The sequence below is a fragment of the Acomys russatus genome, chromosome 28 (assembly GCF_903995435.1).
Source record: "Acomys russatus chromosome 28, mAcoRus1.1, whole genome shotgun sequence".
NCBI classification, from domain to species: Eukaryota; Metazoa; Chordata; class Mammalia; order Rodentia; family Muridae; genus Acomys; species Acomys russatus.
The window spans coordinates 23,390,951-23,403,677 of record NC_067164.1 but is presented as its reverse complement, the minus strand read 5'-3'; the positions used below and the strand labels follow the sequence as shown (position 1 = coordinate 23,403,677).

Genomic DNA, 12,727 nt, shown 5'->3' with positions numbered 1-12,727 from the left:
TCCCAAGCAGATAATATGTACTCAGTGAATATGGGATTAATTCAGTAATCAGATTTTTTTCTTTTTTTTTTTCTTTTTTTTGCTTGTTTGTTTGTTTAAGGCCGAGTCTGCTCTGTAGCCCTGGTCTGTCCCCGCCCCTCCTGCCCCCATTTTATTAGTTTGTTTGATCCTGGGGATTCTGACAAGCACTCTACCACTGAGCTACACCCTCAACCACAAGCAAGGAAGTTTTGCTAGTAAGGATTTTACTTTAAACACTTGGCAACAGAGTAATCCTTGGTGACTCTTACGGCCTGTGTGGATGTAGATACACGTTTTTAGTGAAGTATACTCTTTTGGTAATAGTAAACACCTGCAGTGAGTTTGTAGTTATAAACTAACTATTTCTTTATGGAGACATGAACTCTTGCTGGGCCACACTGTGTACCAGAAAAGGATAGCTGGGTGTGATAAGCATACTATCAGTCTACGTGGAGCTTAGCTGTGTTTTATTCAAAGTGTTGGGAAGCTCCTCATGATGTGTTTTCATTCTAAGGTGGCAAGTATCTAACGTGCTTCTCTAAGACGTACATATGTCATCATGCCAATGTAGAAAAACATACAAAAACATACAAAGCAGGTATACTTTAAAAGTTACTTTGGTGAAAAAACATCATTATTTTTCTGTCAGATGCCACCCTGTGATTCTGGAAGTACACTTTCTTTTGTCTTTGACTTTCTGATTTATAGCTATTCATAAATAAAAGAACTTTAAATGTTTGTTCTGTATAATATATATATAAGATTCTCATTCAGCCAGGCTCGGTGGCGCATGCCTGTAATCCCAGTACTCAGGGAGGCAGATGCAGGTGGGTTTCTGTGAGTTCAAGGCCAGCGTGGTCTACACAGTGAGTCCAGGACAGCCAAGGCTACACAGAGAAACCCTGTCTCAAAAAGCCACACACAAAAAGATATCTCATAGAGCTTATTAAGATAGGAATCCACATACTAATTAATATAGTACAATATAGACAAAGTTTTTAGTAATAGAATAGACTTAGCTTATTTTTTCATGCATTTCAAGCTCTGGGGCTAAAACATAAAACAGTAAGGTTTTAATTTCTTTTATTTTTTTAAAGATTTATTTATTTGTTTATTTATTATGTAGTGTTCTGCCTGCATGTATACTTGCAGGCCAGAAGAGGGCATCAGATCACATCATAGTTGGTTGTGAACCACCAAGTGGTTGCTGGGAATTGAACTCAGGACTTCTCAAAGAGCAGTCAATGCTCTTAACCTCTGAGCTATTTTTCCAGCCCCAAGGTTTTAATTTTAAGGAGTTCAATAAGAACATTAGATGGAAGCATTAAAAGTTCCTTACAGAATTTTAATTATTACAGGTAGACTGATATGTGTCTGAGCACATGTGTGTATTGTGTGTGTGTTCACGCCTAAGATTTATATAGAGAAAGCTATTCGTTTTTTTTTTTTTTTTTTTCTATTTTTGTTTTTTCTTCAGTCTTTCTATGTAGTCTACGCTGGCCTCTAACTCAAGGCAATCCTTCTGCCTCAGCCTTCTGAGTGCTGGGTTAATGGCATTTGCCACCACGCATGGTTTCAAAGGTTATTCTTGGAGATTGTTAAACTGAAAGGTAAGTGTGACTGAGCTGTGAAAGAGAAGATGCTTTTCTGAGTTTGTAGATGTATGGCACGTTCTGGGAGCTGCGTTGTTGGGTAGTGGAAGATCCTGAGGTGTTATGCTTATATGGAAGAATTAATCTTCAGGGACTTCCTGTCGTTTGCAGTGTGTCTACATCAGTACACCTCAAACTTGTCTGCACATTAGAATCCCTTGGGAAGTTTTAATTACCAATGCCCAATTCTCATCCTAGAGTTTCTGATTTACTGTCTCTAGAGTTTGGTTTGATGTTGAGATCTTCAAACTGTCTCTGAGTGATTTGACTAGAGCCACTGCTCTGACAGTAAGCGGCTTGTGTATGTATAAAGAAGCGCTGCTATCTTATATAAGACAGTTGAGAGATACCGTCAGATTCAGATTTGGCTACGCTTGAGAAACATCTGGGGCCCTCTTCAAAAAACCAAAACCAAACCAAACCAAAGCTAATGACTGGCTTCCTGCCATACCCTGTTTAAATCAGAATCTCTTGGCTAGGTTAGGTAGTAGGTTTAATATTTCCATTATAAATTGTGGGTGAGAATAGAGAATCACTAAGTTGGATTATGATGAGTAGCTAACTGCCTTCCAGCAGAGTAATCTGTGTCTGCTGTTGCTAGCTCAGCGCAGTGATGCTTGTCAGAATGGGATGGGTTTCAGGGCCCGTTTACTATTTTGTTTTCTTTCCCTCTACTTTCTTTCTTTCTTTCTTTTTTTTTTTTTTTTGGAGACAGGTTCTTACCATGTAGCCAAAATCTCCCTGCCTCAGCCTCTCAAGTGTTTGGATTATAAATGTGTGCCAGAATGCCCAGATTTTTATATATTAGCATTTTGTCTGCATGTATATATGTGCATGATGGGTGTGCCTAGTACTTCAGAAGCCAGAATAGGGTAGCAGCGCCCCTGGAACTAGAGTTGTGAGCTGCCATCATGTAGGTACTGGGAACCAAATCTGGGTTGTCTGGAAGAATGATCTGTGCTCCTAGCAGATGAGCCATCTCCGCTGCACCCTCTCCCCTTTTTAAGTAGCAAGAGTTAATTGGTGGGGGGCTGTCTTGCAGAAACTTTGTGTGGGTGTCACATTCTGTTAAGACTGTGGGGAGTTGATCACATGTAGCTCTTAACTTGGGCATGTGACTAAAGCAGTATGTTGAGCTGATAGAAAACAATCCATATAGCTCTCTTGTCTATTAGTTTTTGAGGCAGGGTTTCTCTGTTATCTTGGCTGTCCTGGACTCACTTTGTAGACCAGGTTGGCTTCGAAATCACAGAGATCTGCCTGGCTCTGCCTCCCGAGTGCTGGGATTTCAGGTGTGTACCGGCTTTATATATCTCTCTTGTATTAGGCACTGTAGAAGAAATTGCTAATTTGGGCAAAAGGGCATTTAGTTCTTGGTTATGTTTTTTGTTGACATCTTCACTAATTATCAGAGGCAGATGTCAGTTGGGAAGTTTAACAGAGGCATTAATTAAAGGTATAAGCCTCTGCCAAGAAACATTAGGCTACAGAGAGTGGGAAGAGCAGGACTGATCCAAAGATGACTGTTACAAGAGCTAGAGTAAGAGACAGCAGCAAAGCCCAGAGTGGGGCCAGAGTGACATTCAGAAATAGCCCTGGCCACAGATCATGAGAGAATCAACTAAGAAAAAACTAAAATGGGTTTTAGCGGGACATGGTAGCATACATGTCTGTAGCCCTAGCACCCAGAAAACAGAGACAGCTAGAGCAACCCAAGTTCAAGGCCATCCTGTTCTATACACTGATTTCCAAAATCCACCTAAGGAGTGAGAGTTCTCTCTTTGTCCCATTGTTCACTGATAGGGTCAGGAGGGAGCTTGGTACGCATTGCTCCCCCAGCCATGCCACAGTCTGAGCACCACTGTATGCCTTAATCTGCTGAGGCTTCTTTTTTACTGATCCCCATTTATATTCGGCACTGCCAAGGCAGGAGTTCTAGGTCCCCTTCCCACATCTAATCCCCATAAAGCTGTTTTGCTTTGTTTGCCTCCTTTCCATCCACCTCTCTTTTGAAATTCTCCAGTGTGTTTCCTCTGGAAATATTCCCCTAAAATCTCAACTTTTTATCTGGATGCTTCCTGTATCTTTTTGTTCAAATGGATACCTGTTGTTCCCTGAGGATACTCTGGCCCCCCACAGACATTAGAGTGATGGCTCTTCTCTCTGTGAGCCCTTCTGACACCAAGTCTGGGATAGGTGACAACCCTGTTTTATTAACATCTCAGACAGCTCTCACTCTTGTTGGTCTTTGAGTCTAACATAAGGCTTTCATCATAGAACATCAAGATGCCTATGCTTTCTCAACTCTCTTGAAACTGCAGACGTCTCTCAGTGCAGGACAGATTCCTCTTTCTTTCTTTCTTTCTTTCTTTCTTTCTTTCTTTTTTTTCTTTTCTGTTTTTTTTGAGACAGGGTTGCTCTGTGTTAACAGCCCTGACTGTCCTGGATTTTTGTAGACCGGACTGGCCTCGAACTCACAGAGATCGACCTACCTATGCCTCTCAAGTGCTGGGATTAAAGGCATGCACCATCGCGCTCAGCCCAGGACAGATTTCTTCTGTTGTGTTTTCTAAGTAATCTTGATATTTCATAGGTATTTATTAGACATGCAAACAGACATTGAATTTATGAAATGTTCTGTTTTATTTCTTCTGCCTTCAGTTTTACTAATTTTTATTCTCTGTTTTATGGCCTCCAGTGTATCTTTTGTTCTGAAATCATAGTATTTCTTCTTAGAATGTTTTTATGTTATATTTCAGTTTTTTGGCTTTTCAAGACAGGATTTCTCTGTGTGGTCCTGGCTGTCCTATATTTGCTTTGTAGACCAGGCTGACCTCAAACTCTCAGGATCCGCTTGCCTCTGCCTCCCGAGTACTGGGATTAAAGGCGTGCGCCACCACGCCTAGCATATTTCAGTTTCTTAACTTCAGTGTTTTAACATGCAGAATTATTTGATGGAAGAAGCAGAGAGTGGGTTACATGACAGGTGCAGGGAATGCATAAAAGCCTTGGTAATAATCAACTTCTGCTTTGGTAAACAGAAATTTGAAATTTTTAAAAATAAGATGCTTATAATTTAAAAAAGGAAGAAAAATTCTTAAGAGTCTATGTACTGGGCATGGGGAGGGGCTGGGGAGATGGCTTAATTGTTAAGAGCATTAGCTGCTCTTCTAGAAGTTCAAGGTTCAATTCCCAGGCCACATGGCAGCTCACAACTGTCTGTAACTCCAGTTTCAGAGAATCTGACACCCTCACAACATGTGTGTGTGTGTGTGTGTGTGTGTGTGTGTGTGTGTATTTAAAACAAAATACTCTGGCAAAAGAAACTTATGGAAAAAATATTTACAAAATAAATTGAAAAATTAAAATGTTTAAAAAAGAAAAAGATTCCATCTACAGGAAAAGAGTCCATGTACAGGAAAGATTTCTCGCACAGTGTTGAAATGGTAATACCTACTTCTCATACTTGTTCAGTTCTTCAGATCTGAGTTAATGCCCAGTAAGAAAAAGAAAAAAGGGATTAAGATGAATATGACAACATCACAGTTCACTCATTTACGTTAATATGCTCATATAAAATACAAAGGCCACAATGGAGTTGATAGAATTAAGGCTTAAGTTTAACAAGGTGACTGGATATCTGTCTAATGTGTGTTGTTTGTCTCAGGACGGGGCTGTAGCTCCGTTGATGCAGTGCTTGCCTAGCTTACATGGAGCCCTTGGGTTCCGTCTCCAGCAGCACACCAGAATGGACATGGCGGCGGCTGCGCATGCTCCCAATCTCAGGACTTGGGGAGCTGGGGGCCGATGGCCCAGAACTTCAAGGTCAACCCAAGTCTCAGACCCAAACTTGGGTTGTCTTTAAAAAAAAAGATATGTGTGTGTGTCTGCCTGCCACCATCATAACCTCCTCTCAGTCTCTCTCTCTCTCTCTCTCTCTCTCTCTCTCTCTCCCTCCCTCTCTCTCTCCCTTCCCTATGTCTCTGTCTCTGTCTCTGTCTCTCTCTCTCTCTCTCTCTTACACACACACACACACACACACACACACACATACACACACACACACACACACACACACACAATTTAAAAGTTATTTTGGTGCTGAGAATTGAACCAAAAGTATCACATATTCTGAGCCTGTGTTTTATCACCATGATGTGTTCTCAGCTTCATATAATCAGTGTTTGCAGTTTTTACTGTAGAACTCCTTTACTTTTCTGATTAAACATAGGAACAGTATTGTGAGGCTTGGGTTTTCTATGTTTGTGTTGGTGACTGTGTAAGTCTGATTGCTTTCCTGATGCCAGTCTCAGACAGCTTGCTGCTGTTGGCTCCAGCAGAGCTACTGAGTTTTGACTGTTGACTGTGTGTCCTGATACTCAGGTTTGTTAGTTAGCATTAGGTTTTCTCTGTGTCAAGCTTTCTGTCATCCACTGATTGTAAATTTTGACTTCCTCTTTTCCAGTGCAAATAGAGTCTCTTCCTCTTCCCTGGCTGTTCTGTATAGGACTTCTAGCACTTTATTGAGTAAAAGGATACCAAGTGAGCCTTTTTTTTTTTTCCCCTTGTTTGAGATTTTTAGAGAGAAAGTTCTCAGTTCTTCCTCATGAACAGAAGACTAGCTATCGGACTTTTGGATATGGCCTTCTATGATTAACTATGTTCCTCCTGTATGTAATTTCATGAGAGCTTTATCATAAAGGGTTACTAAGTTTTACAAAATTCTCTTTTGTATCTGTTGAGATGATCACATACTTGGTTGCGGTACATTTATTGATTTGTTTCTACCTCTTTTGGAGCTCTCTGTAGCCTGGATTAGCCTCCAACTCATGACAGTCTTAGTTTTTTTTTTCTTACTCCAGTTAAGTATTTATCAAATGCATTTTTTTAGAAGAACCATCTCTGGTTTGTTTGTTGTTGTTTTTTAGTTGATTTTTGTAGCTTTTAGTCCCTTTTGCATTTATTTTTGTTGTGATCTTTGTTATTTCTTTCTCCTAACCTAGAGTTTGGTTTGTTCTGTTTCTAGTTACTTAAAATGTAACATAAGTTGTGTGTTTGAGATCTTTGTAGGTTTTTAATGTGTTGTATTTCTGTTTTCATTTTTTCAAGGAATCTCAAGTATTTCCTTTTGGTTTCCATAATCTATTGGTTATTTCAGAACAACTGGGCTGGTGTGGTAGTAAGCACCTGTAGTCTCTATGTTTTAGGAGGCTGATACAGGAGGATTGGGAATTCTAAGTAAGTAGTAATAAGAGCGTCTCAAAAGAGAAGAGAAGAACAAGAGGATAAATTTAAGGTTTTCCTGTATTTGTATGGTTTCCAAAGTTGTATTATGCTACTAATTTTTAGTTTTGTTGCACTCAGGTTGGAAAAAACTCTAGATGTGATTTCAGGTTTCACAGTTGAGCCATGTTTTCTTTTTTTTTTTTTTTTTGGTATTTTGAGACAGGGTTTCTCTGTGTAGGCTTGGCGGTCCTGGCCTCTCTTTGTAGACCATGCTGTCGTGGAACTCACAGTGATCTGCCTGCCTCTGCCTCCCGAGTACTGGGATTACAGGTGTGCGCCACCACGCCTGACCCGAGCCATGTGTTCATGACTACATGATGTGTCTTGAAAAATGTCGTACATGGTAATGAGAAAAATGTGTAATTTACAAGTCTGGGGGGCTGTTCTGTTGGAGTCTATTTGGTTTAGGGCAGCTTAACTGATGCTTCTCTTGGATTTCTGTCTGGATGGCCTGTGCATTGCTGGCAATGGTGTGTTAGAGTTCCTTAGGGTCCCTTCCTGTTCCTACATTGGAGTCTGTGTCTTCCTGCGCTGACACTGTACTCACAGACATTTACATTTCCTTCTTTTGGCTGAGTTACCACCTCACCCTTTGACCCTTGGTCTTTAGACAGTGCTCTTCCATGTTGCTCTTGCCTGTTTTTGAATTGAAATCGATTTTACTTACTATAAACATGGCTACTCTTGTTTCTTTTTGGTTTTTGCTTGTAATATATTCTGCCCCTTTGTGCTCTTCTGTGTTCAAAGTGAAGCTAGTTTCTTATTTGTTTGTTTATTATGTATACAGTGTTCTGCCTGCATGTAACACCTACAGGCCAGAAGAGGGCACTAGAACTCATTATAGATGGTTGTGAGTCATCATGTGGTTGCTGGGAATTGAACTCACGACCTTTGGAAGTACAGCCAGTGCTCTTAACATCTGAGCCATCTCTCCAGCCACCAAAGTCAGTTTCTTACAAGCAAATGTAGTTGGGCCTTGTTTTTTTCATCCAGTTAGTCATTTTAATAGGAGAATTTCACATTTAAGGTTATGACATATAGGTAACTTGTTTTGCTATTTTGTTATTGTTTGCTTGTTTGTTTCTGTTTTATACTCTTCTGTGGAAGAATTCTAATTTAGAACATGGCTCCTCTGGCAAGAGATCACATCCAAAGACCTTCTGAGTCTGTGTGATCCAGCTGGAATACAAACACACCTTTAATCCAGGAGACAGAGGCAAGCAGATCTGAGTTCAAGGCCAGCCTGTAGAGAGCAAGTTTCAGGTAAAGAAAAGCTTAGGTCCTGGTGGTACACACCTTTAATCCCAAACAATAAAGGTAAAGTTAGTTTGTAGAAGGAAGCACCCATGATTGAAAGTGATGTTTAATTGAGTGGCAGAAAAAGTAACAAATCAGAGGAAGATTTGACAGAATAGGATATATCCAACTTTCCCAAGAAGAGAGAGGAAAGGGAAGCAGAGAGGTGGGGGAGGCAGTTTTACAGAGAGAGTTGGATGAGAGGACAAGCTAGATACAGCTGAAAGCAGAATGATTCAGAGAATGAGAAGGAGCCAGAAGACTAGAGCAGATCGCTGCTGGAGTTTGGTTGAGGCCAAGCAGAGCAATTCAGAGGCTGAGAGCGAAGCCAGAGTCTATCAGTCAGCTGAGAGAGGAGTTTGCGGCAGAACAGCTGAGTTGAACCAGCCAACCAGAGCTCAGGAAGAACGAGAAAAGAGGCGGGCGCAGTGGCTCAAGGCTATACTCTCAGCACTCTGGGGAGACAGAGGCAGGTGGATTGCTCTGAGTTCCAGGTCAGCCTGGTCTACAAAGCAAGTCTAGGATAGCCAGGGCTATACAGAGAAACCGTGTCTCGATAAAACAGAAAACAAACAAACAAGCGAAAAACAGGAAGAGAAGAAAGGAAAAGAAGAAATAAAGGAAAAGAAAGCAGGTTAAGCCAACCCTGAGGAGCAAACCAGGAGGCCGAGCTCCTTCATGGCCTCTGCTTCAGTTCCTGTTTCCGGGTTCTTGGCTTGAGTTTCTCCCATTACTCTCTTTGTTAATGGACTGTGATGTGGAAGTGTGAGGTGACAGGAACCTTTCTTTCCCAAGTTGCTTTTGGTCGTGATATTTTTTATCACAGCAGTGGGAACCCTGGAATTGGAGGTCTGGACGATTATGCACTGCTTTCAGTTTAGGAAAATGAACCCCAGTTTTCTTCAAGAGCAGACAGGACAGTGCTCTTAGCCACTGAGCTATGTTTCTAGCACCCACAATTAGTTTTCCAATAAAAAGAAAACATTACTTTTAGATATGTGAGGACTTTCAGTAGACTGAGCAGGGCATATGTAATCTTTTGTGAAATCACATTTTACAAGAGCTTAAACTACCTTTCCCTTATTGTTTTAAATAGGGTTTCGTTGTGTGACCCATAGCAGCCTTGAACTCACCGTCCTGCCTCAGCTTCTGCAGTGCTGAGATTACCAAGTACCCACCATCCACACCAGTTCACCTTGCCTAGTGTTGACAGTGTGATGGATACACAGGGATCATATCTAAATGAGGGGCATCTCATGGGACTACTTGCTTTCTGGGCTGCTTCTGATGTTTCATTAGCGTCCTGGAAGTCTTAGCTTGTTATCTGGTAAAAAAAAAAATTATTAAAATGATAATTAAAATTTGACTCAGATTTGTTCCACTCGGAGTTGGTTAGTTTCTGTAGTCCACCAACATCCAGAGACTTTTGAGCTGCACTTGGCACTGTGTTCATAGGCTTGGGTAGCAGGTGGGGTGGTGGGTGTTGCAGCCTTTCAGAATGGACTAGAATTGGATATGGGAGCAGAATGGGTTTTCTTTTTTAGGATGTGTTGAATAAAAACTGGTATGGTAACCAGGCAGCAGTGGCGCATGCCTTTAATCCCAGCACTCGGTAAACAGAGGCAGGTGGATCTCTGAATTCAAGGCCAGCCTGGTCTACAAAGTGAGTCCAGGACAGCCAGTGCTACACAGAGAAACCTTTATGTCTTGAAAAAACAAAATAAAAATCTATATTCTCCTTTTAATTCTGGGAGTCAAAAAATAATAAATTTCTCATAAATTTTACCTAATATCTACAAAATTATGTGCATTCTTGCATATTATTTTGACATTTTTTATTTTTGAGGTTATAATTACAGTATTTCTCCCTTCCCTTTCCTCTCTCCAAACCCTCCCATATCACCTTCCCTGTTCTCCTTCAAATTCTCTTCCATATTTAAAGTAATTTTTTAAAGACTTTTTAAATTTTTATTTTTAAGAGTGTGTGGTGTATGTGTATATGTGCCTGTGGAGACTAGAGGAGTTTATTCCATTCACTGGAAATTGAGTTTCAGGTGAGCTGCCTCACTCGGATGCTGGGAATCAAGCTCTGGTTCTTTGGGAGAGAGCTTACTCACTGAGCCATCATATCTCCTCCAGCTGAATATTATTTTTCATTTTTTTCCAAGCAAGTTGCTGGTGAGCACACTCTTTTACCTGAATGACTGTCGTAAGTTAACAAATTAACAGTAGGCATGCTGTTTTGTGTTGTTTGACAGACAGTGAAATCCGCTGTGCAGACCATCACTGTTGGAGGAATGAACGCATCACAGTTTAAGACCATCATTCCTCTGGCAACTGCTCCCAATGTCCAGCAGATTCAAGTGCCTGGAAGCAAGTTTCATTACGTCCGACTTGTTACTGCCACAACAGCCAGTAGCTCAGCTCAGCCAGTCAGTCAGAATCCCAGTGTAAACACTCAGCCTCTTCAGCAAGGTGTGTGACCTGTTTTCTTTTAACAGTAACAAATGCTTTTTAACATTGTTAAAGAACACCTCTATTTTTTGTTTTGTTTTTTAAGCCTGGCATTTCCTTTGAAGGTATGAACGAGCAGTGGCTACTGCAGTAAGAGCAGAGTTGTCTGTAAGCACTATCATTCTGTGAGAAGGTAATTGCTGTAACACCAGAGAATCACAAGTATTGGGTAGCTGGGAGCTGTTTTACTGCTTACTACTCCTCTGTTGATGTCAATGGGATAGATTTAGTTAGAACCAAATGCTTTGTTTAATTTCTGAACTATACAGCTCTTTGATAAGGTTTGGGTCAGTGTAGAAAGAAGAATGTAACAATTAGTTTAATCTTCTGAATAGTACTTACATTAAAATTCCAATTAGCAGGGCTACTCAGTTGGCAGAGTGCTGGCTTGCATGCGTAGAGCCTTAGGTTTGCTCCTTAGCATGTCTTATAAACCCAGCACCAGGGAGTCCTCACTTAGATGACAGTTTCAAGGCTAGCCTGCAAGGAGACTGTAAGCAAACACAGCTTCCATTGCCTGATACCTATGCACAGACATGTTTAACTGTTCTCGTACTTGGCTACTTTTTAAGAGTTGAGCAGAATGAGAGGCTCAGAATAGCTTAGCGCTTAGAACCTGTGTTTCTTTGGGAAATTGCTTTATGGTCCAACAATGTCAAATTGAAACGATGAGTATGTAGCCAAGTGCTGGAGTGCTCACCTAACATGTGTAAGGCTGTAGGTTTGAACCCCAACACCACAAAACCAAATGCAGAAGTGAGAGGAAGAATCAAACACCAGGTGGTTACTTAGTTTTTAAACAGTTCCTTTTGAAGGGTAGGTTACAAGTCTCGGCACTCGTGGGGGGTTCTCTCCTTCCCTTATGTGGGTCCCAGGGATCAACCTCGGGTCTTTTATGCTTGGTGACAAGCCCTTTACCCACTGGACCACATGCCTGGTTCTGTCATGGCGTTCTCAGTGAAAGAGAGAAAAATGGACCTGAATGTCATGAAGTATAAGAGCAAAGTTTGTGTTCTCAGTAACTCAGTAGGGATGGGTTCACGCCAACTACACATCATACTGATAAAAGTACGTGCCAGCTGCTCTCAGTTGTATTTTATGAAGTTTTGGATGTGTGTAGTATGCTTTGACTCCATGCCCAGTGTGGTGTTGGCATTATTTTATTCATTGGTATGATTTTTTTAAAAAAAGTGAAGATACAGGAAGGGAGAGGACTGGACTTGGATATCCCACAATTCTAATGTGTTTATTCTTCCAACTTATGGTCTCTTTCTGCAGTTCTCTACCCTTTTCTTTCCCCTTTGTCTTCCTCACAGTCTCTGACTGCCTCCTTTTTCCAAACGCCTGTCTTTGCCTCTCTCTCGTCCCTCTGTCTCTTTTCCTCGCCTCCCTGCTCTGCCCTCTTCCAGCCCATTCACAGCAGACACTATGCATGCACTTTCTCTCCCATGCACCTCTGTTATCTTTTCTGTCTGTCCTTTTCATAAAACACCTGCATATTAGCAATATTTACTATTTTATAGGAATAGTAAGTTGAAGTTAAAAATTTTAATAGATAAGCTAAAAAGGTGCTCGGGTTTATTAGATACATTACTCTAAATGTGCGTGTCTTAAGTTTTCCAGGAGGATGTGTATCATAATAATGATTATTATGCCACATAACATATCTGGTATAAGGAAGTTTATTGTGGGAAGCAGGGAGTAGGGAAGAGGTTAGAGAGGGAGAGAAAAGGGGGAGCACCCACGACAGAGAGAAAGAGACAGAGAGAGAAAGTGAGAGAGCTGGGGAGGCTAGTGGTGTCCTTTTATTAGGTATGCACCTGGTGTTGGCAGCAGGTTATAACATCGGAGGTTGCTAGGACCCTGAAAGGCAGGCTAGTGGGACTGCCTGTAAATTAACATGTGTGCATGTGTGAGCGGATGAGGTGAGGACAGTCCCATATTGATGTCACAGGGCA

General features: G+C 41.2%; 1 protein-coding gene across 1 annotated transcript in view; it reads left to right on the top strand.

Annotated features, from left to right (window-relative positions):
- Positions 1 to 12,727, top strand: part of Lin54 (lin-54 DREAM MuvB core complex component) — a 69,870-nt gene that overhangs the window by 34,093 nt on the left and 23,050 nt on the right. The window contains exon 5 of the mRNA XM_051170211.1: positions 10,514 to 10,730. Within this exon, the coding sequence (XP_051026168.1) occupies positions 10,514 to 10,730 (217 nt within the window). The remainder of the gene's footprint in view (positions 1 to 10,513; positions 10,731 to 12,727) is intronic.